Below are 25,892 nucleotides of genomic sequence, written 5' to 3' on the forward strand. Positions count from 1 at the left end.
AGCAGCAGAAAGGCTCTATCGACATGACAAGCCAAATAACAGCCTGTAGAAAACAGCATGTTTTCAAAAAGCTGTCAAAATCGGTTAAAAGAGTTGTCACACTCCCTGGCCATAGCACCCCTTTCAAACCTTTTTTCATTTTACGAGGACTAGGACACCCTCCACCTTAACAAAGAGTGTGTCTATTTTACTCAATATCTTTAGTGCACATTTCCTTTAGACAGGTTTTATCATGCAAGTTTGCAATTTGAATTATGACGCATATGGTCTCCATGGTTCAGCACTGCTATGCGGTTCTCACAAGAGCAGGACCAACATGTATTTAGAACTCATAATCATTGGGGAGAAGATGTAGCCTAAAGGCTAGAGCGGTTGACCTCAAAGCTGGGGTACCAGGCTCGAGTCTCGGCAACGACGCTCTACATCCTGTGATTCTGGGCAAATCACTCAATCTCCCCGTGCCCAACAAAAAATAAGTGTGTCCATCTGTAACGAAACTAGTGCTCATGTAAAGCGCTCCGATACAGGATATCTTTGGGTCGAGTTTGTGCAATATAAAACTCTTTAAAAAATATGCATTGTGTACATGGTTTAAAGAAATTTACTAATTTGGCAGAACTTTGCAGAAAGTTACAATTCGGTTTGCCCTTCAGCAAATATGCCCTGTGATTAAAATCTCAGAGCACAAGCATCACAACAAACAAATAGTATGCAATAGACCGAGAAAGAAGTAAAAGCATTGCACTATACCATCAACATCAATCCGCAATGTAGCCATACTCACCTATATAATTTATACAAAGGGAGCATGATTTATGCGACAAATGTTTAATCTTACTAGTAATATGCCACTATTGTTCTATATGCCAGGTTTTATTTGTAAATATTGCATTCCACATTGCTCCACATGGGCACAAATGATGTTGACTATAAGGAAGCCGTCCATGGGATGCCAGATTTAAAAATCAAAACATTTCCTGGGATCATTCAAGCTAGCAAGTATCTTTGGGGACAGAAAATAGTTGGATTCACAAAGAGGTCAAGCCTATCCATTTACTCCAAAATAAGGGGCCACTAGCTACAGAGTGGCAGATCCTCTCTTGAGTTACCTCAGCAACAGTACAGTTAGTCGCTGTGCTCCAATTGATAAAGTCCACATTTTCAGGCCTATTTAATAAAGAGTTGCACAGAGAACAATTGTAACATCCAGTTATGGTGGTCAGGCATAAACATTCCCTGATATACAAGAGGCACCCAGGAGCCTGCTTACGCAACTGAACATCTAATTTCAGAGGGTCAGCATGATGCAAAGCAACCAAAACTCTAATCAGCTTGGCTAGAGGAAGAACATAAACGTTGATGAGCATAGGTGACTATATTGCACCATGTGGCATCCACAAAGAACTTTAACAATTCTGGAATATATGGTCTTATTTTCGGTATTTAGTCAAAATAAAGAATTCTAAATATTGAGACACACAAATATTGAGTTTTTACTATTGTCACACAAATCTCGTGATGCAGAAATATTGCTGACAAGAATATCAATTTTTTTGGTAAGTAATATTTTCAAGAATCTTTTTAATATTGTTGTGAATAATATAGTTAAAAATATAGTTGTTTAATTAGGTTATTCCGCTGTGTTTTATATAGAGCAGACTCAAGGGTATCAGAGCACTTTACATGAGCACTAGTTACGTTACACAAGAACACATGAATTTTTTTTGTTAGGCACGGGGAGATTCAGTGATTTGCCCAGAACCTCAGGATGTTGACCATCATTGCCGAAACTCTAACCTGGTTCCCCAGATTTGAGATTGGCCATCATGGCCCGATCGGCCACATTATCTCCCCAATTGTTGATAGCAATTGTGAGGTTAGTAGGGGTACAGGGTGGGAAATGAAGTGTAATTAATTATACATTTTTAATTTAGTATTAATTATTTAAATGATAATAATGCAAATTGTGCAATACTTTTTTAAAAATGTTTAAGTCATATTTTCGTTGCGGGTTTGCTTGGTATAGGGATTTGGTATTGGAAGTTAAGTAATAATTGATAAGTCATGAAATATTAATTTATTAATTATTTAATTGATTGCTCATTATGTGAATTGTGCAAATATATTTTGTAAGTTTTCTTTTAGGGGTAGGTTGTTGAATTTGTAGGGGTATGTGAAGGTAGTTAATTATTCATTAAAATTAATTATTAATGTATTTGTAATTATTTATTATCAATTATGTAAATTGTTAAGTAATTATATATTCTTTCACAATAGCCATTATGTGTGAGCTGTTGTGTTTGTAAGGGCATAGGGTGGGGTGTTATTTAACCTAAAATTAACAATTAATTATTAATTATATTATTTAATTGATCATTAAATATGTTAAGTGTGTTATACTTCTTTATTTTAGTTATATTTTAAGTGTGGGCTGCCAGGTTTGTGGAAGTATAGTGTAGGAAAGAATTGCATAAATAATTTTTTGTACAATTCAAAATTAAATATTAAACTGTTTAATAAGCTTGTAATTTTTTAGCGTTTTTAATTATTTATATATATATATATATATATATATATATATATATATATATATATATCCCGCTCATTTGTAGCCGTCTGGAAACAAGAAAGGCACTCGCAGGGCTTATTGCAAATAGGGCTTATTTTTTAATGTTCGTGGACGCAAACATGAAAGATGTGCGCCGTGAGGAGGTGCAAGCGGAGCGTGAATATATATATATATATATATATACACATTTTTTTATAATTATAGTTTTATATTTATGATCAACTAATATTGTTAAAATATATTATGCGTTTGTAGTTAAGAATATTCCCTGCTATTGCACATACCGGGTGTGAATAGTAAATGTAACCCTTCCGAATTCCAACACTTTCCCTACTGTTACACAAACTGGAGTGGGAATAGTGAATTTGACTCTTCATAAGTCTGAGGCTTTTCCTACTGTTGGACAGACTGAGTGAGGGAAGGGGGGGGGGGGGGGGGGAATAGTCATTTTTACCTCTTTGAATTCCATTGCTTTCCCTAATGTTGCACAGTCTAGAGTGGGAATAGTGATTTTTTTATTTCCTCATTTAAATGCTTATTTTTTAAATTGCTAAAATATATATATTTGTGTAATTTAGTTTTATATCATTTCTTTATATAAAGATTTCTTTTTAATTTCTGTAATGTTTAATACTTTTTTATTTTATAGTTTTTTATATTGTATGTATTGTAAATGGATTGGCATTTATATAGCGCACTACTTACCCGTAGGGTCCCAAGGCGCTTCGACCGCTGCGAAACCCTTCCTGGCTTCCCTGAGAGATGGTCCCTTAATGGGTATCTCCAGGGTGAGACCAGGCATCCCCGGCGGTCTGGTGGGGCCGTTAGTGAAGATGAGGCAAGCTAATGCCCAGAGTTGCCGAGTGTGATCGCTGATCAGAGTGGGCACCGAGGCGAGAGAATTATCGAGTCCGCTGACCCTGGTCCAGAAACCTGCCGTGCCGGGAATCGAACCCTGGTCCCGGGCCGTCCTCTGCTCTCGGGTCTGCCGCCTGTAACCAGTGAGCCACACTATTCAGTTTATTAATTTAGGTTAATGTTTTGTAATTGTGTTTTAATATTTTCTTGTATATATATTTATAATTATGGATTTTAAAATAGGATATTGAAAGGATAATTAAAATTTGATATAAATTACATTCTATTTTTATTATTAGTGTTAAATTCTACATTTATATTTGTGTGTTTTTATATTGATATTTTTTTTAAATTAAAAATTATGTATTGTACATTATTTTAATGGTATATGTTAAAATATTTTGGATTTTACTATTTTATACAATATGTAATGAAAATCAATATTTTGTACGATTTTTTACAATATTAGCGTGAAACAATTATTTTTTTCGCAATTGTTTTGTGTATCATTATAAGCATACACAAACAATATTTTTAAGACTATATTTCAGTATCCGGATATTTTGCAAACAATATTATGTCAGTGCTGTTATTTTCTAAGAAGTGAGCTAGCTACCAGTCTCAGGGCAGGCTCTGGATCAATACTGTGTGATCCACAGCACAGTGATCAAGAAAGACAGCCCCTGCCACATCTCCCTCATCCACAACGGACCCAAGCAATGACTAATGCTGCTTATGTCCTCATAGCCAGGAGGTTCCAAGGATACATAGCAGAAACCTCTAACAGAAGCAGCACTGTTTTGCTACTTACTTTTCCTGTAGCATTGCCAGGGCAAAAAGGAAATGATGGTGCAATTATTTTAATGTCACCAAATCCAGGAGTGGGTTTTTGGGTAAATCAGCCCAGACACTAAGGTACTCATTTATCAAGTTGGTTATTTCAGAAATGGCTCGCAAGAGAAAGTAGAGAATGAGAAATGGGTGTGGATGATCAGATGATCTGCAGGTGAGCCATATCAAGTGGTCTGTGCAGTGTTAGCCTAATTAACTGGTCCCCAGCACTCTGCTAAACCATGGCACTAGTCTGATTGGGTCTTCAGTCAAATTGCAACTCTAGTCAGCGAGACCCAGTTGCTTCCCAGCAGCATGAAACCATAACGATGTATTTATTTATATATTTATTCATTTGGAGGTTTTGTAAACTGCAGTGTGCTTAGTTTCAGAATGTAAGACATTCAACTGTAGAAGTGCTAAAACAGTATGGTTTTCAGGTCTTCGTCCTAATGCCGGGTTCAGAGAATTTCGAAAATTATCCTGGTATTAGTCAGGAGTCAATGGAGAGTTTGAAGCTGGTTTAATGAGGTCACACACCCTTAAACATACTCCATCAATATAATTTTGAAGCCTTTGCCTCCTGTAGTAAGTCTAAGCACAACTTAATCAGGCCTCTGGTTTCAAATCTAGAAGAAAATACTTTATGAAGAAAGTAAATAAGACACTGATGCCCCCCACACCCCACCTTTCTAGATCACCAGTTTAACTTTAGAAATAAAGAAGAGATGAGCATCAAATGGAACTGCTAGGTCCCATATTTATGGGTTGAATGGTACAGTAAAATTGGCAGCCAATGTTATGGGTGAATAGTTAGATTCTGCACCACCCAGCTACAGGATCTTAGCTTTATCTTCATTCGAATAGAAGAATCTCTTTTTCATACAATATAAAGCTAGATTCAAGCATGTGATTTTTTGGTTGATGTTTCCCTGTAGAAAGATTATTTGGATACTGCTGGAGTATTCGGACATTGAGGGGCACCTGATACTGCTCAAGGAGTTGCGCCAGAGGGTGCACCAGACATTTTAAACTAGCAGATTAGAGGTTTTGCTCCTGGACACAAAGGAATGTTGGCAGACAAGATTTCAAGCTATCATCTGCGAGATGGCCTTTCTAATTCTTCAGTGCTCTATATCTGTTTAAAACTAGCTTGTGCATCAGTTAGAGTGGCGTAATTATGCTTTGAACACTTTTGTGATGCCAAATGAGACATAGCTATTTAAGAAGGATGGCTCTGCTGTAGTAAAAGATCTGGAGCTAAATCAAATGAGGGCGAACAAATCAAACACAAGGAGATGATGAACGGAGCACCAAAACTTTTCAGACCCACACCCCCAGTCATAGATCTGGGTTGAATCCATCATCGTTCTTTAGCTCACTTCACCACCCCAGTTCAGTCCCAGCTATATGCAAATCAGTTTGGACCATGTGCCTCATGGGAACAGTCCAGGCCAAACTCTTATGCCAGGTCTTCCCTGGACCGGAAACAAGGATCCCGGGACTGGTTTCGGGGTAGCACCCCTCTTCAGCCAGGCTAGCTTGAATCCAGTGACAAAGTAAGCGAGAGACCCACGTCTGGGCATACACTGTCTGACGAACACTTTACTGTTGGCTTAAAATGCCTGAAGGTAGTCCTTACTCCAACTATAGCTTTTGCATGCACTGCAATTGGCCTCCATAGTAGCATTCTGCCTGCAGCAAGTCCCAATCATAAACTGAACTACCTCCAGGAAACCGGTTTTGGAAGTCAGCACAGATTACACAGGGCAGCAGTGGTATCCATCATAATCTAGACAATGATTTTCCTTGACAAATCATTCATTTTGATCTAGCTCTAGGATGTACAAAGTGTAGTTCAATTGGCACTACAATGCCCAAAAGGACCAGTATGGTTGTCGTAACCACTGTTCTACTTGCAGGCCTTTACCAGGGCTTATACTTAAAGTTGGTGCAGCTCCAAACTCTGGGCTACAAAATCTTTAACAATCATAACAAGGCACCTGTCGAAATATTACGAGGTGTGTTACTTACGTACATAAAAGGGTAGATTACGATATAGGAATCAAAGTATGTCTGACCACAGTGAAGAAAGAACTGTAGATAATGATAGCATGCATGGGCAAAATCCTTTTGCCTACATACATTTGATATAAGCAACATACACATAATCACTCTACCTAGCTACTAATATAGAAACTTTTCAGAGTAATGAAAGGAACAAAGTTTGTAAACGTAAGCGGTTGTACGAATGTATCTTTGCTCCAACGGAGTGGAGGAGGGATGATCTTGAAACTTACTGATGAATTTCATGACGTCTCGGGTCAGTATCCTTACTTGCTTTTCGGCTTGATATTCTGGGGACTCTGGATTTTCATCCTCAATGTTGTCCTCACTGTGAGAAAGACGGAAAAAATCAAGATGTCAAAGACATCGTAGTGAGGACAGAAGGGCAAGAAATGTATTTAAGAGACCTAAACTGCTTATTTGAACAATGTGGAAAACAAAATGTTCTGCCTCAAATGTTTCATGTGTGTCCTTTACTTTAAGTGTTGAAGTGAACACTATCGTCTACATTTAGAAAGCCATTTACAGCCACAAACCTATGCTTACAAACCAAAATGGCTCCATATAAGTCTTTCAGGTATCCACTCGAGTTTACCAGACAAACACTTTTACTACTGCAGAATTGTACAACATGACTGAAAATACTTGCGTAGTAGTAAATCCCAAGCAATGAGTAGGAAGATCAAAGTGTGGTTTGCTTTGAGGATTTGTGAACTTGCAGAACTCATGAGTTTGTTGGCTTTCACAAACTCCTCTTTGATCCCAAGCCATTTTGGAAATGGGTGAAAAAAGTTTTTCACAACTGTGATATGACTTTAAATTCCCTAAAGCTGTACATTCAAACTCAAGCATAAGAGTAGGTCTACAGGTGTAAAACCTTCCAATTTTTTTCATTTTTTTTTTAAACTATCTTTTTTTTTAACAAGATAAATGACACACTCAGAGATGGTAACTCCTATGACCTTTTAGTTAGAGTGATTCATGGCTGACAGCAATTATCAACATGAAAACACAAACTAAAAATAAAAAAAATCTAAAATAACATGCAAATCAACTACAAATGCAATACATTATTGCACATATATGCAAAAAAAGTATAGGTTATAGGTTATATGTCACAAATTATAGGCTACAGTGTACACATGCGCAAATGTACATAATATGGATATTACAGGAGTGTTCTGCACAATAAAAAAAAACATTAAATGGGGCCAACTTATAAAGGCATGTAAGAGTAGGTAGAACAATACTACTGTAGTATGCTTACAGATCTATGTTTATTGGCTCCAAAACATCTTAAGTTCAAATAAGATTGGAATATTCAGGTCATATTCCCTTACAATTAATGCAAATAGAAAGGACTGTGCACCCTTTCACTTCGGCTGCCTGAACATTTTGAGACAGATTCACAAAGCCATAAAAGAGTATGTAAAATAGCACTAATACAGTACTGCTTCCTGTAGTCATAAATTCTGACTCAGCGCCTCAATGTGTTACACATGCACAGAACTGGAATTTGTATTTGTAATTGTTTGTAGAGCACCTGAATAGACCCAGAAGGGATATCTCTGCACTTCACCAGGACTGTGAGGGGGTGGCAGCATATTCCAACAGGATCAGCAGCGACAGAAAAGGAAGGTCTTAAGCATTTTCCTGAACTGTAGATGTTCAGAGCACTGTCTTAGTGGGAGTGGAAGAAAAATATGTAACACTTCACGAATTTGTGTGTCATCCTTGTGCAGGGCCATGCTAATCTTCTCTGTATCATTCCAATTTTAGTATATGTGCTGCCGAAGCCAGCACATATCCATAAAATGTACTTTATAGCAGTACTTTATTCAACAAAACACCTAAGTAGCAATAGCTATTCTCTCTTTGAAGATGGTGCACAGACGTTCGCAAAAGGTTGCAGTTTTCAGATAACGATTTTAAGTTTTTTCAAAGTGCAGCGGTCAGCGAGTTAATGAATGTACACAGTTGGTTTTCCTGAAGGCGATGGATGGCATTTCAAGTGCTCAGCCCTTCTTCTGGGAACTTAGCTTCCGGTCAGTGAATTTTCTTACACTGGTATTCCACACAGATAAAATAAAAAATGTTTGCTATATATCCTTCACATATAATATATTTTATATGTTATATGTAAATGATATATGGTATGTTCATATATATACACTCCAACACCTGTTGTAAGAGACAGAAAAAAAGTACTTGAAAATATAAAGCAAATAAATTATACATCTAAACATAAAAAGCTTAGCACATATTAAAACTATTATGTGTGAATGTATGTGGCATATTTTGCATGTATATTTATTTTATAAAGATATTTAATCAAAATCAGGATGCAAGGAATAGAATGTGTGCAATAGGTTACAATCACATTGCAGCCGACTAACCAAGTCAGAAGAAGGGAAACCGGTAATAGAGTTTTACACGTCAGTTTCTCTGTATTGTGGTGATCTTTGCAGTGTAGTAATAAATGTGTATTTGTTAGAACAGTTAATCTAGATCACGTTAGTTCCCATATTTGTTTCACTGCATGGCATAAATATATTTATATTTACAACAAGGGGTGGTGAGGGACAGAGTCTCTGAATTAAACAGAATACTCTCACCCAGTCAAGAGATCAGGGCTAGATCCAACACCGTTTTTTAGCTCACTGCACCATCCCAGTTTCAGAACCTGACTGTATGCAAATTAGTCTGTTCCTGTCCCAGTGCATGATGGGAACAGGGCAAACCAAACTACAAAAGCCAATTCTTACACTGGGAAGGAAACAAGCTACCGGGGACCGGTTTCTGGCATTTCAGCCTCTTCGGCCCGGCTTGCTTGAATCCTGATGGTGCAATGAGCAAGGGACTCACATCTGAGTATACCCTTCCACGCTTAGGGTGGACAAAAATATTTACAACAAGGGGTGGTGAGGGACAGAGTCTCTGAATTAAACAGAATACTCTCACCCAGTCAAGAGATCAGGGCTAGATCCAACACCGTTTTTTAGCTCACTGCACCATCCCAGTTTCAGAACCTGACTGTATGCAAATTAGTCTGTTCCTGTCCCAGTGCATGATGGGAACAGGGCAAACCAAACTACAAAAGCCAATTCTTACACTGGGAAGGAAACAAGCTACCGGGGACCGGTTTCTGGCATTTCAGCCTCTTCGGCCCGGCTTGCTTGAATCCTGATGGTGCAATGAGCAAGGGACTCACATCTGAGTATACCCTTCCACGCTTAGGGTGGACAAAAATATTTACAACAAGGGGTGGTGAGGGACAGAGTCTCTGAATTAAACAGAATACTCTCACCCAGTCAAGAGATCAGGGCTAGATCCAACACCGTTTTTTAGCTCACTGCACCATCCCAGTTTCAGAACCTGACTGTATGCAAATTAGTCTGTTCCTGTCCCAGTGCATGATGGGAACAGGGCAAACCAAACTACAAAAGCCAATTCTTACACTGGGAAGGAAACAAGCTACCGGGGACCGGTTTCTGGCATTTCAGCCTCTTCGGCCCGGCTTGCTTGAATCCTGATGGTGCAATGAGCAAGGGACTCACATCTGAGTATACCCTTCCACGCTTAGGGTGGACAAAAATATTTACAACAAGGGGTGGTGAGGGACAGAGTCTCTGAATTAAACAGAATACTCTCACCCAGTCAAGAGATCAGGGCTAGATCCAACACCGTTTTTTAGCTCACTGCACCATCCCAGTTTCAGAACCTGACTGTATGCAAATTAGTCTGTTCCTGTCCCAGTGCATGATGGGAACAGGGCAAACCAAACTACAAAAGCCAATTCTTACACTGGGAAGGAAACAAGCTACCGGGGACCGGTTTCTGGCATTTCAGCCTCTTCGGCCCGGCTTGCTTGAATCCTGATGGTGCAATGAGCAAGGGACTCACATCTGAGTATACCCTTCCACGCTTAGGGTGGACAAAAATATTTACAACAAGGGGTGGTGAGGGACAGAGTCTCTGAATTAAACAGAATACTCTCACCCAGTCAAGAGATCAGGGCTAGATCCAACACCGTTTTTTAGCTCACTGCACCATCCCAGTTTCAGAACCTGACTGTATGCAAATTAGTCTGTTCCTGTCCCAGTGCATGATGGGAACAGGGCAAACCAAACTACAAAAGCCAATTCTTACACTGGGAAGGAAACAAGCTACCGGGGACCGGTTTCTGGCATTTCAGCCTCTTCGGCCCGGCTTGCTTGAATCCTGATGGTGCAATGAGCAAGGGACTCACATCTGAGTATACCCTTCCACGCTTAGGGTGGACAAAAATATTTACAACAAGGGGTGGTGAGGGACAGAGTCTCTGAATTAAACAGAATACTCTCACCCAGTCAAGAGATCAGGGCTAGATCCAACACCGTTTTTTAGCTCACTGCACCATCCCAGTTTCAGAACCTGACTGTATGCAAATTAGTCTGTTCCTGTCCCAGTGCATGATGGGAACAGGGCAAACCAAACTACAAAAGCCAATTCTTACACTGGGAAGGAAACAAGCTACCGGGGACCGGTTTCTGGCATTTCAGCCTCTTCGGCCCGGCTTGCTTGAATCCTGATGGTGCAATGAGCAAGGGACTCACATCTGAGTATACCCTTCCACGCTTAGGGTGGACAAAAATATTTACAACAAGGGGTGGTGAGGGACAGAGTCTCTGAATTAAACAGAATACTCTCACCCAGTCAAGAGATCAGGGCTAGATCCAACACCGTTTTTTAGCTCACTGCACCATCCCAGTTTCAGAACCTGACTGTATGCAAATTAGTCTGTTCCTGTCCCAGTGCATGATGGGAACAGGGCAAACCAAACTACAAAAGCCAATTCTTACACTGGGAAGGAAACAAGCTACCGGGGACCGGTTTCTGGCATTTCAGCCTCTTCGGCCCGGCTTGCTTGAATCCTGATGGTGCAATGAGCAAGGGACTCACATCTGAGTATACCCTTCCACGCTTAGGGTGGACAAAAATATTTACAACAAGGGGTGGTGAGGGACAGAGTCTCTGAATTAAACAGAATACTCTCACCCAGTCAAGAGATCAGGGCTAGATCCAACACCGTTTTTTAGCTCACTGCACCATCCCAGTTTCAGAACCTGACTGTATGCAAATTAGTCTGTTCCTGTCCCAGTGCATGATGGGAACAGGGCAAACCAAACTACAAAAGCCAATTCTTACACTGGGAAGGAAACAAGCTACCGGGGACCGGTTTCTGGCATTTCAGCCTCTTCGGCCCGGCTTGCTTGAATCCTGATGGTGCAATGAGCAAGGGACTCACATCTGAGTATACCCTTCCACGCTTAGGGTGGACAAAAATATTTACAACAAGGGGTGGTGAGGGACAGAGTCTCTGAATTAAACAGAATACTCTCACCCAGTCAAGAGATCAGGGCTAGATCCAACACCGTTTTTTAGCTCACTGCACCATCCCAGTTTCAGAACCTGACTGTATGCAAATTAGTCTGTTCCTGTCCCAGTGCATGATGGGAACAGGGCAAACCAAACTACAAAAGCCAATTCTTACACTGGGAAGGAAACAAGCTACCGGGGACCGGTTTCTGGCATTTCAGCCTCTTCGGCCCGGCTTGCTTGAATCCTGATGGTGCAATGAGCAAGGGACTCACATCTGAGTATACCCTTCCACGCTTAGGGTGGACAAAAATATTTACAACAAGGGGTGGTGAGGGACAGAGTCTCTGAATTAAACAGAATACTCTCACCCAGTCAAGAGATCAGGGCTAGATCCAACACCGTTTTTTAGCTCACTGCACCATCCCAGTTTCAGAACCTGACTGTATGCAAATTAGTCTGTTCCTGTCCCAGTGCATGATGGGAACAGGGCAAACCAAACTACAAAAGCCAATTCTTACACTGGGAAGGAAACAAGCTACCGGGGACCGGTTTCTGGCATTTCAGCCTCTTCGGCCCGGCTTGCTTGAATCCTGATGGTGCAATGAGCAAGGGACTCACATCTGAGTATACCCTTCCACGCTTAGGGTGGACAAAAATATTTACAACAAGGGGTGGTGAGGGACAGAGTCTCTGAATTAAACAGAATACTCTCACCCAGTCAAGAGATCAGGGCTAGATCCAACACCGTTTTTTAGCTCACTGCACCATCCCAGTTTCAGAACCTGACTGTATGCAAATTAGTCTGTTCCTGTCCCAGTGCATGATGGGAACAGGGCAAACCAAACTACAAAAGCCAATTCTTACACTGGGAAGGAAACAAGCTACCGGGGACCGGTTTCTGGCATTTCAGCCTCTTCGGCCCGGCTTGCTTGAATCCTGATGGTGCAATGAGCAAGGGACTCACATCTGAGTATACCCTTCCACGCTTAGGGTGGACAAAAATATTTACAACAAGGGGTGGTGAGGGACAGAGTCTCTGAATTAAACAGAATACTCTCACCCAGTCAAGAGATCAGGGCTAGATCCAACACCGTTTTTTAGCTCACTGCACCATCCCAGTTTCAGAACCTGACTGTATGCAAATTAGTCTGTTCCTGTCCCAGTGCATGATGGGAACAGGGCAAACCAAACTACAAAAGCCAATTCTTACACTGGGAAGGAAACAAGCTACCGGGGACCGGTTTCTGGCATTTCAGCCTCTTCGGCCCGGCTTGCTTGAATCCTGATGGTGCAATGAGCAAGGGACTCACATCTGAGTATACCCTTCCACGCTTAGGGTGGACAAAAATATTTACAACAAGGGGTGGTGAGGGACAGAGTCTCTGAATTAAACAGAATACTCTCACCCAGTCAAGAGATCAGGGCTAGATCCAACACCGTTTTTTAGCTCACTGCACCATCCCAGTTTCAGAACCTGACTGTATGCAAATTAGTCTGTTCCTGTCCCAGTGCATGATGGGAACAGGGCAAACCAAACTACAAAAGCCAATTCTTACACTGGGAAGGAAACAAGCTACCGGGGACCGGTTTCTGGCATTTCAGCCTCTTCGGCCCGGCTTGCTTGAATCCTGATGGTGCAATGAGCAAGGGACTCACATCTGAGTATACCCTTCCACGCTTAGGGTGGACAAAAATATTTACAACAAGGGGTGGTGAGGGACAGAGTCTCTGAATTAAACAGAATACTCTCACCCAGTCAAGAGATCAGGGCTAGATCCAACACCGTTTTTTAGCTCACTGCACCATCCCAGTTTCAGAACCTGACTGTATGCAAATTAGTCTGTTCCTGTCCCAGTGCATGATGGGAACAGGGCAAACCAAACTACAAAAGCCAATTCTTACACTGGGAAGGAAACAAGCTACCGGGGACCGGTTTCTGGCATTTCAGCCTCTTCGGCCCGGCTTGCTTGAATCCTGATGGTGCAATGAGCAAGGGACTCACATCTGAGTATACCCTTCCACGCTTAGGGTGGACAAAAATATTTACAACAAGGGGTGGTGAGGGACAGAGTCTCTGAATTAAACAGAATACTCTCACCCAGTCAAGAGATCAGGGCTAGATCCAACACCGTTTTTTAGCTCACTGCACCATCCCAGTTTCAGAACCTGACTGTATGCAAATTAGTCTGTTCCTGTCCCAGTGCATGATGGGAACAGGGCAAACCAAACTACAAAAGCCAATTCTTACACTGGGAAGGAAACAAGCTACCGGGGACCGGTTTCTGGCATTTCAGCCTCTTCGGCCCGGCTTGCTTGAATCCTGATGGTGCAATGAGCAAGGGACTCACATCTGAGTATACCCTTCCACGCTTAGGGTGGACAAAAATATTTACAACAAGGGGTGGTGAGGGACACTCTGTTCATCACCACCCCCTTTTGTAAATCGATTTTGGCCACTATAGGTGTGGCAGGGTATACTCAGACATGAGTCCCTTTCTCACTGCTCCATCAGGATTCAAGCAAGCCGGGCCGAAGAGGCTGAAATGCCAGAAACCGGTCCCCGGTAGCTTGTCTCCTTTCTGGTAAAGAATTGGCTTGGTAGTTTAGTCTGCCCTGTTCCCATGATGCACTGGGCCAGGGACAGACTGATTTGCATATAGCCAGATTCTGAGCTGGGATGGGGCAGTGAGATAAATAACGGTGATGGATCAAGCCCTGATCTTTGGACTGGGTAAGAGTGGTCTGCTCAATTCAGACACTCTGTTCATCACCACCCCCTTTTGTAAATCGATTTTGGCCACTATAGGTGTGGCAGGGTATACTCAGACATGAGTCCCTTTCTCACTGCTCCATCAGGATTCAAGCAAGCCGGGCCGAAGAGGCTGAAATGCCAGAAACCGGTCCCCGGTAGCTTGTCTCCTTTCTGGTAAAGAATTGGCTTGGTAGTTTAGTCTGCCCTGTTCCCATGATGCACTGGGCCAGGGACAGACTGATTTGCATATAGCCAGATTCTGAGCTGGGATGGGGCAGTGAGATAAATAACGGTGATGGATCAAGCCCTGATCTTTGGACTGGGTAAGAGTGGTCTGCTCACTTCAGACACTCTGTTCATCACCACCCCCTTTTGTAAATCGATTTTGGCCACTATAGGTGTGGCAGGGTATACTCAGACATGAGTCCCTTTCTCACTGCTCCATCAGGATTCAAGCAAGCCGGGCCGAAGAGGCTGAAATGCCAGAAACCGGTCCCCGGTAGCTTGTCTCCTTTCTGGTAAAGAATTGGCTTGGTAGTTTAGTCTGCCCTGTTCCCATGATGCACTGGGCCAGGGACAGACTGATTTGCATATAGCCAGATTCTGAGCTGGGATGGGGCAGTGAGATAAATAACGGTGATGGATCAAGCCCTGATCTTTGGACTGGGTAAGAGTGGTCTGCTCAATTCAGACACTCTGTTCATCACCACCCCCTTTTGTAAATCGATTTTGGCCACTATAGGTGTGGCAGGGTATACTCAGACATGAGTCCCTTTCTCACTGCTCCATCAGGATTCAAGCAAGCCGGGCCGAAGAGGCTGAAATGCCAGAAACCGGTCCCCGGTAGCTTGTCTCCTTTCTGGTAAAGAATTGGCTTGGTAGTTTAGTCTGCCCTGTTCCCATGATGCACTGGGCCAGGGACAGACTGATTTGCATATAGCCAGATTCTGAGCTGGGATGGGGCAGTGAGATAAATAACGGTGATGGATCAAGCCCTGATCTTTGGACTGGGTAAGAGTGGTCTGCTCAATTCAGACACTCTGTTCATCACCACCCCCTTTTGTAAATCGATTTTGGCCACTATAGGTGTGGCAGGGTATACTCAGACATGAGTCCCTTTCTCACTGCTCCATCAGGATTCAAGCAAGCCGGGCCGAAGAGGCTGAAATGCCAGAAACCGGTCCCCGGTAGCTTGTCTCCTTTCTGGTAAAGAATTGGCTTGGTAGTTTAGTCTGCCCTGTTCCCATGATGCACTGGGCCAGGGACAGACTGATTTGCATATAGCCAGATTCTGAGCTGGGATGGGGCAGTGAGATAAATAACGGTGATGGATCAAGCCCTGATCTTTGGACTGGGTAAGAGTGGTCTGCTCAATTCAGACACTCTGTTCATCACCACCCCCTTTTGTAAATCGATTTTGGCCACTATAGGTGTGGCAGGGTATACTCAGACATGAGTCCCTTTCTCACTGCTCCATCAGGATTCAAGCAAGCCGGGCCGAAGAGGCTGAAATGCCAGAAACCGGTCCCCGGTAGCTTGTCTCCTTTCTGGTAAAGAATTGGCTTGGTAGTTTAGTCTGCCCTGTTCCCATGATGCACTGGGCCAGGGACAGACTGATTTGCATATAGCCAGATTCTGAGCTGGGATGGGGCAGTGAGATAAATAACGGTGATGGATCAAGCCCTGATCTTTGGACTGGGTAAGAGTGGTCTGCTCAATTCAGACACTCTGTTCATCACCACCCCCTTTTGTAAATCGATTTTGGCCACTATAGGTGTGGCAGGGTATACTCAGACATGAGTCCCTTTCTCAATGCTCCATCAGGATTCAAGCAAGCCGGGCCGAAGAGGCTGAAATGCCAGAAACCGGTCCCCGGTAGCTTGTCTCCTTTCTGGTAAAGAATTGGCTTGGTAGTTTAGTCTGCCCTGTTCCCATGATGCACTGGGCCAGGGACAGACTGATTTGCATATAGCCAGATTCTGAGCTGGGATGGGGCAGTGAGATAAATAACGGTGATGGATCAAGCCCTGATCTTTGGACTGGGTAAGAGTGGTCTGCTCAATTCAGACACTCTGTTCATCACCACCCCCTTTTGTAAATCGATTTTGGCCACTATAGGTGTGGCAGGGTATACTCAGACATGAGTCCCTTTCTCACTGCTCCATCAGGATTCAAGCAAGCCGGGCCGAAGAGGCTGAAATGCCAGAAACCGGTCCCCGGTAGCTTGTCTCCTTTCTGGTAAAGAATTGGCTTGGTAGTTTAGTCTGCCCTGTTCCCATGATGCACTGGGCCAGGGACAGACTGATTTGCATATAGCCAGATTCTGAGCTGGGATGGGGCAGTGAGATAAATAACGGTGATGGATCAAGCCCTGATCTTTGGACTGGGTAAGAGTGGTCTGCTCAATTCAGACACTCTGTTCATCACCACCCCCTTTTGTAAATCGATTTTGGCCACTATAGGTGTGGCAGGGTATACTCAGACATGAGTCCCTTTCTCACTGCTCCATCAGGATTCAAGCAAGCCGGGCCGAAGAGGCTGAAATGCCAGAAACCGGTCCCCGGTAGCTTGTCTCCTTTCTGGTAAAGAATTGGCTTGGTAGTTTAGTCTGCCCTGTTCCCATGATGCACTGGGCCAGGGACAGACTGATTTGCATATAGCCAGATTCTGAGCTGGGATGGGGCAGTGAGATAAATAACGGTGATGGATCAAGCCCTGATCTTTGGACTGGGTAAGAGTGGTCTGCTCAATTCAGACACTCTGTTCATCACCACCCCCTTTTGTAAATCGATTTTGGCCACTATAGGTGTGGCAGGGTATACTCAGACATGAGTCCCTTTCTCACTGCTCCATCAGGATTCAAGCAAGCCGGGCCGAAGAGGCTGAAATGCCAGAAACCGGTCCCCGGTAGCTTGTCTCCTTTCTGGTAAAGAATTGGCTTGGTAGTTTAGTCTGCCCTGTTCCCATGATGCACTGGGCCAGGGACAGACTGATTTGCATATAGCCAGATTCTGAGCTGGGATGGGGCAGTGAGATAAATAACGGTGATGGATCAAGCCCTGATCTTTGGACTGGGTAAGAGTGGTCTGCTCAATTCAGACACTCTGTTCATCACCACCCCCCTTTTGTAAATAAATATATTTATGCCATGCCCAACACTAATCACTACAGTACAAAGGTCAAATCCCATATGACCCCAGTACCACAGCAGAACACATTAATCTAGATCATGCTCTTGGATACCTCCTGCTCACACTATAGGCCTATGGAATATGACCGAGCTATGGCTCTGCTTAAATACCTATGGTTATAGTCTGGTACATGTGTATAAGCTAACACACAGGGAAGAATAACATGGCATAAACCCTATATGCAGGTGTGTAGTGATATGCTGTTACTGACATTTTTGAGGGAGGGGAGAGATGTGCATTACATAGCTCATGAGTCAACATAAATGATAAATAGATCACTCTTGGTTCAAAAGCTTTTGTTAAAGGAAGTACGCAGGACAAACATGAAAGACAAACTATGTATGCAGATGTGAAAAAGCATAATATGCTATCTATTGCTATTGACAAGGGAGAGGAAGGGCATAACGAGTCCCCCCGCACTCAACAACAGTAATACATAGCAAATTAAACTGTGAGCATCTGCATACATACTATATATTATCGCAAGGGAATTGTTTATATTATCACTCTGTAGATCTGCATATGTAGTTTATGCCTTGTTTTTTTACCATCTGCAATACTTCTAAACAAAGGTATTTAAAGAACCAGAAAACAAGGCGCTAAATGAAGGAAATAGTCACAATAACCAGATCTTGTAACAATTTTTCTTATTTTCTGTAGTAAATGGATTGTAGTATGGAAATGGCTAGGTGTTTTACCAAATCAGTAAGCGGTACTGTGGAGGTGGCACAGTCCTCTGCAGTGAAGTAATAAATATGTCAACGTGGGGATATTAGCATCCTATTAAATAATAGGTTTTATTGGGCCACATTTATATTTATGGGTGTGGCACAAATATATTTTAACTGCTCACCATATATATTATTAAAATAGAACTTATCACTTCCACATTTTAGCAGAAGTGTGTGGACATGCAAGTATGTATAAAATTAAAAATAAATATTTGTGTCCGACAGTTAATCACATATTCAATATATAATTCAGATATATTCCTATACCTGCAACTACATATACATATAAAGATACTTGCTATTAACATACAATGTCTTGATTATGTTCTTAGCGACACTCGTTCGAAAGTCTTTCAACCGTCCACTGCTTAAGAATCCAAAATCATCTGTGTGTCCCATTGCTTATATATGATGCACCATGAAGAAAGGATGCAAGCATTTCTCTGGAGGAGAAAGTAGAATGGTTGGTGTGTGTTTGTGTATACACACACGCACATCATACATATATAAATATTACATGCATCTTGTTCAAGATGTACATTCTGGTCATGATGGCAAAAGTTGTGATGAAAGTGTATGTTGGAAACACTGAGAAAATGGAGGCGGCATTTGGGATCCAGTGATGCTGTGTAGTAGGTATCCACTTCTGTCTTCAGGTGGCTGTACAAAGGTTGCATGTTGGATTACAAATCTTCCTCACACCAAGTTGATCCTTTGAGCGCCTTCAAGGATGGAGTGTAATGGGTTGGCTTGTTAGATGATGATATTAATAATATCACTTATAATAATGTATTATTATTAAACTCTCGGCCTGTCATGGTGTAACAGGAACACAGTTTCTGTAGGTAGTCTAGGGTCTTACCCACAAAAGGCCCTATTTACCTATTGCACACTTTAAAACCTAGTCTCTTTGGATGCTGTACGCCCTTTCCTTTTCACCTAGGGAAAAGAAGAGAACCAGCACTAGCGTGCATCAGCTGAGGCTGTATGTATGTATGTATGTATGTATATATATATATATATATATATATATATATATATATATATATATATATATATATGCATATGTGTGTGCGTGTATATATATATATATATATATATATATATATATATATATATATATATATGTGTGTATGTGTACATATATACATATATGAGTGTATATACATGTATATATGTGTGTGTGTATATATATATATATAAATATATATACGTGTGTGTGTATTTGTATGTACATATGTATGTATGTATAGTGCACCACATACCCTCCTGGGCTGCTCAGTACTCTGAGGTAATTCATTCAACACACAAAACCCTTCTTAGCAGAAGTCGCCTTAAACCTCCAGCTGTGACCGGATAGTTTTCAGTGGCTTAGTGTAGTGTTTGTTCTGGGCTCTGAGATCCGAGGGTAGGTCATTCTGAGCTGTAGCAGAAAGAACAGCAAGGCCCTCCTAGATTTCTTTGACCTTTGGAACTTTTTCCAAAGCAAGATTCCTGGGTCCCAGCACTCCCCTTGAGATGTGCCATCTTAATTTTACTGCAATGAAGCCTGATGCCGATCTGTGCAATGCCCAATGAACAATGCACACATGAAGATGACCCATGTATCCACTGAAAGCCTATTAAAATGCCAACACAGGATAAACATGGTATTTCTTCTTGAAGTGCACCAAGGTTCAGGTTGCTGTACAATGCAATGTCAGAAGCCTGGAAACACAGTAACCATTGACAGATTCTGTTGTAATAATTTACTATGTATTCAACCAAAGGCGACAAGTCCTGGAAGTAACTTTGAAAAGTTAAGAAGGACAACAAGTACAATTGTCTTCAAGTGGAAGAAACCTGCCTGAACTACTGTAGTAATCTGAATTTTCAAAGCCAGTTGCTCATTAAATACATATTTGTTTCGCAAGAGTAACCAGTTCTGGACAAAGCATCTGGGCTAGTAATCCAAGGGTTCACCAACTACCATCTCAGTCTTAAGTTTTACCTTTTGGAAAGCAACATTTCAACGGGTTTGAACATATTGCTTCACAGTGCCCAGGCTGGGAAATTCCACTTTCAATCAAAGTTCTCAGGATGAAACCTGGAAATCAACTGGATGAGATCTGTGGAATTATAAAACGGTATCCATAATATCCTAATATATCTGCAAATGATGGAATGCGTAAAGTAAAAAAATAACGGTGTATAAGCAGAACTCCTATGTTGCACCACAGTTAAATCTGAACATTAAGGCAAACCAGGACAGGTACTCCATGAACAGCCAGTGTCCGAGAGAGGAGTCAAACCACTCCACTGCCATTTCCTCTTGGTCTATAGATCAGGATAGAGTGCCTGACATTGTTGAAGGCTGCTGTCAGATTTAAGTATCTCATCACGTTCATGCCCCCTCTATCCAGCTTCATTCGTAGAACATCTAGAAAGGCAATAAATACCTCCATGCTATGATACTATATAAAAAACACAGTTTTTGATCTGGGTTGGTATTTTCCCCAGTAAACAACTGTAGCTGAAAGTACCACCTGGTTCACCAGATAAGGGTCCTTCAATACTGGATAGAAGATGGATGCATCATTCTTGTCTGCATTTGTAATTTTCTTTTGAAGTATGAGACGGACTTTCTTCCAGTAGTCTGATCATCTATGTGGCATCCATAGCCGACTGGACGAACTCTTATTTGAAGAGTTTAAATGAAAGGCAATCATATTGAGATCCATGAGCTTTACTAACAGCCACCAATTCAGTGAAACTGATCGTAGTTGCAGGGACCTAAACCGACATGCAATCTTGACTAATCCTTCTATTGGTCAAAAATAGTAACAGGTTTCTCAGCGTTAGTACTATTTTTCTTCTTTTGTATCTCTCTGCAGATTAATTATATTTTCAATTTGAAAACCATATCTGTACACGGAGCTCTCATCTGAGAATTGGGAAATACTAAAATATCCTATTTTTGCCACTCGTATAATTTTCCAAGGCACCTTCTGTGAGCTACTGCACTGAAGATCCTACTGACAAGATAGATCCTACTGTATTGTGAGAATTCCTCATAGATAAATTAATTTTAAGCCAGATACTGTTTTAGTTATATTTTCAAAAACGTTTTTCTCATCTTAGCTTACAGCACTGGTCAATTGATCTATTTTTTTAATCAACGGCGGCTGCCTCAATTTTTAGTTTGTTTAAAAGAACCTGCCCTTCAACAAGATGGCATCCCAATGGGGGCCAGCAGGTGAACTTATGGTATCTTGTTTGATTAAGCAAAGTCAAAAGTATGCCCTTGTGTGTATAATAAAAAACGTCTCTATACATTTTCAACCAAAACTCTGAAGTCATCTAATACAGAGAGAGCATTAAAATCGTATTCGGGTTAGCTATTATGACTGTCAATTCCTCTGCAAATTTTGCATCAATATAGTAGAGTGTGGAGTGGCTTAAAACGAACACAATCAGTATGAATTAAGTTTTACCCTAGTCATAACAACCGAGGCTTTGCTTCAAGTCATCTCCACTAATCACCGCAAACACATAGTCTTCGCACTATTTTCATTCTTCATAAAGAAGGTAAACCTTCCAGCGGCTTGTCTAGTCATGAGTGGAGCACAACTACACTTCCACCACGTCACAGTCATCAGATCCATGAGCAATTCTTAACTGCTAACCTTGCATTAATCAAGTTGTCTTTCGCTGGTCGGCCTGTTCCATAATCTATTCAGCGATGGAAATGGAGTTGATCCTAAACTTTCTTGGTAGTTTTGTTAATCAGCCAGAAGATGTCTAAAGTACTGATGGAAAAGTCTGAATTACCCAGAAAGATACTAGTTAGTTGCTCAAAGTTTTAATTTTTGAAAATGTCTTGATAATCATCCTTTCCAGGGATTTGGAGTTTGCATTCACCTGAGCAAAGATCTTGCCTCCTTGCACGATACTTTTCAATGCACAACAAGCTCATTATCACTGTTGAAAGGACAAAGAATCTCAACCTACATGAAGTTTTCCATTGAGCTTCATGAAGCTTGAAAATTATCTTTGCATCTCCACACACTCCTAAAATGTTCCTTGAATGTCGAGTATCTTGTCCAGTTTCACGAGGAGCAAATTCTCACTCTCATATTGGGTCGCATCAGCATTCATAGCAGGATCCAGGGTTCACGGATGGCGGAAGATTTATGCCGTCAACTAGTTCTCTTCTACAGAGGCAAGGACGCCTTGTCAAATGTATGTCAGTGTTGCCATTCCAATTACACAAAGATTGCTCTGGCGATGTGTGTCTACATCTTAGTAGAATGGTTTTCTGGACTCTCGCTGGCTTAAGATACATTTGAGAAATGGGAAGCATTAAGGTGTTTGGGTTGGATTTCTATACAACATAACGATATGTCAAGACCCAGTCGTTTAAAATGACAGTAGCTTCATGACACACCGGGTAAATTTACATTAGAAACATTGATATTTGGTGTATTCTGAACCAGGGGTGGAAATACATGAAAGTGCATGCTTGTGGTGGATGTTTATATGGTATGGTGTAAGCAAGATTTAAAATGGATAGTTGAGGCACAATACCTATCCATCTAGAAACACTATGTCTTGACAATTGAAAGATATCAACTGTATTTTTCTCAAACACTGGCTTGCTGAGTCCTTGAGAGATCACAGAAGCAGCTTGGATTGGTTGATTTAGACTCTTTAAACTCTGCTTTATCGCATCACACACACTTTGCAGTACATTGCATTAGTTGTCCAACATAAGCACTGCAGGTTTCACCCAGGCCCTTCAAATCTGGCCTTCAGCAACTCATATCATAAGCAGGATGCCACTCACTCAGACTTCTACTTCATCCAATATTTTACTAATAGGATTTAAAGCATTTGAGATGTCGAAATATCTGCAGAAACTGAAATTAGCTCAGCATGTGTTGCTGAATGTTACATTTTCATTGCCAGTGTAAGGTTTTGTGTACACATGTACACAAATGCAAACAGACACTGGAAATGTAATCTAGCATCATCTGCAATGCAACACGTGCAATGAGCAATCACAATTTCTGTGAGATTTTTCACAACTTTTTTGAATCTTCAAGGGTAGTCCGACAAAGTAAAACAGAACTGTGCAGTATATAGTGGAGAAAATGTGCTTATAATCATAATGCAGGTCGAAGAAAAAAAAAAAAGAAAATAATTTAAAATAAATACATATTTGCACACACTCTGTAGCCCTTGCTGTATTTAGACTGCATCATTATGAAGCACATCACTTCCAAAAAAAGTGGAGGACTTTTGAGGTTCAAAAATTGGATAATTCTGGATTATGTTTGGTTTGATTTAGACAAGGATTCACACTTTATGCATCCTGGTCTAAATACAAATTCCTTTGCACCCTCAGTGGTAAAAATCCTGATCAATCGACTCAGCTGAGGGTCTTACTTCTCCATCTTCCTCTCGTCGATCAGATGCCATTTGTTCGACAGCCTCTGTAAAAAAATCAAACAAAAGAAAATCAGTTAAAAACAGACAGTGCAGTAGCCTTCTTGGATGTCTTTTACAGGCAAGTGTGAAGACTAAACCAAATAAAGCATAATTCATATTAATTGCCCTGAGCTGCAGCAGTTCAAACCTGGGTAGTAAGAAGCATTATGAAAAGCAACTGATAATTCAGGTGCTACAGGCCAAAGTACTTGCTTAGAGGGAAGGCATTAACAGGGAACAATGGTCTGGTTTTCACAAAATCGCTTCGTGAAAATGCCCATCATAACCTGGCTGTACACAATATGATGCCACAAATGGCATTGGGTAACATGTCCAGAGGAATAAAAGCAAGGTGCATACCTTGAGTAATGCACTTTCCGGTGGACACTATCAAACCACAGATTCCTCGACCTCAGAACATTCAGCAGGTGACAGAATAGATCTCTAAGGTTATCTCCAGCAATGCACCCACATTCAGCATGGTGTCACAATGTAGCTTCACACTGGCTCTGTACTGCACTGTAAGTGATAGAGTGGAGCCTCATTAAAGCACCACAACTGCGCTGTAGTCAGTTTCTTATTTTTCTGTTTCTGCACACACGGTACCAGTGTGCTTCTAGTTAATTTTACGACCAGAACAGTTAATAAAGGCGACTCCACAGAATGTGGAGGTAGGAAGGAAGGGAGTAATCTGCAGGTAGATAAGGTATCCATTAGAAAGAGGTATCAAAAGTAACTTGTTCTTCTAATGGAACTTTGGCCAGTACGTAGCAGATCTTAATCCAGCTGACTATCTACCACAACAGGGTCCTCTTCTGCACAGCCTTCCCTTTTTTCACTTCCGAGAACCCTACAAAAAAATTGACCGTCCACACAGTGGTCTTTGAAACAAACAATATAAAAGCATAAATCCCTTTTGGGTCCAAATTCATCAATCTTCCCCATCTCTTTCGAGGGGGTTGGGGGAGGGGCAACAAAAGCTAGTAGGATGATGAAATTGCCCAACGTAAAAAGGAGTCAAGACTTTAGGTTAAAAGGCACCCAGAGTCATCAGCGAGGTTGCATAAGTCCCACCCTGGCGCGCCTACGCCAGTTTTCTTCTGAGAACTCTTCCGCGCCATAACGCGGAGCCATCAAACAAAACTGTGGGAGTATGGGAACAGTGTGCGGAAGAGCAGAAAAGGGGATGGTGATGAACAGCACCATAAGGAGCAGTGAAGTGAAGTGAAGGGGTTTTATAAAGCGCGTCTGCTGCCCGAGGGCGTCCAAGCGTTGGTAGTGGAAAAACAGGATCTGAGGGAGGGGGGGAGGGGGTGGGGGGCAGGGGGGGGAGAGAAGAAGCACAAGGGGATAGGTAGGGGGGATTCGTTTCTGAATAGGAGTGTTTCAAGTTCTTTGCGGAAGTGTAGGAGGGTAGGTTTGGCTCTAAGTGAAAAGGGGAGAGAGTTCCAGAGTTTGGCAGCGTTCAGAGAAAAGAACCTGCCTCCAGCGCTAGCTTTTTTTGATTCTTGGGACTACGGCGAGAAATGCATTCGTGGAGCGCAGGGTTTTACTGGGACAGTAGGGGAGAGAAGTGAATGATTGATTTCCGGGCTTGCTCTGTGAAAGGCTTGATGCGATATGCAGAGCGCTTTGAACTTTATTCTCTCTCTGACGGGGAGCCAGTGGAGAGATCTGATCCCTGCCTTGACTGACTCTCTGCGAGGGATCTGTAGGAGGGTGCGGACAGCACAGTTCTGTGTTCTTTGCAGTTTTTCCAACACTTACTCTGGGGCTCCTAAGTATAGTGCCAGACATTGCAGTACCCAAAGGCAGGTAAAAGAATAAAGAATAGAGCACTGCCCCGAGCAGCCAGTCCGTATGTAGGTGGCCCCCCTGGAGACAAGGAACATATGTAAAGTTGTCATGACATCATGCAGCAGGACTACAACCCCCCACCAAGAACAATGAAGGGGAACCAGTCCCAAGACAAGCAGGAGTAACAACCTCCAAGGCAAACCCAGCACAGAGTGCGACAACCCCCCAAAGGGACAAAGGGAAAAGGCACGGTCAGATGACCCCAA

The 25,892-nt window shown here is 41.9% G+C and overlaps 1 protein-coding gene and 1 non-coding gene across 2 annotated transcripts in view; both read right to left on the bottom strand.

Moving 5' to 3' along the window:
• The window catches only part of LOC147706789 (exportin-5-like), a 1,247,062-nt gene that overhangs the window by 414,456 nt on the left and 806,714 nt on the right, over nt 1-25,892 (bottom strand). The window contains exons 24-25 of the mRNA XM_086925922.1: nt 23,788-23,834; nt 6,559-6,653 (exon numbers count right to left, since the gene is read on the bottom strand). Of these exons, the coding sequence (XP_086782048.1) occupies nt 6,559-6,653; nt 23,788-23,834 (142 nt within the window). The remainder of the gene's footprint in view (nt 1-6,558; nt 6,654-23,787; nt 23,835-25,892) is intronic.
• LOC147706790 (U6 spliceosomal RNA) lies at nt 8,023-8,128 on the bottom strand. Its single transcript, XR_015296884.1, has one exon. It is a non-coding gene; the product is annotated as a U6 spliceosomal RNA (small nuclear RNA).

Source organism: Lissotriton vulgaris, chromosome 6 (genome assembly GCF_964263255.1).
Source record: "Lissotriton vulgaris chromosome 6, aLisVul1.2, whole genome shotgun sequence".
NCBI lineage: Eukaryota > Metazoa > Chordata > Amphibia > Caudata > Salamandridae > Lissotriton > Lissotriton vulgaris.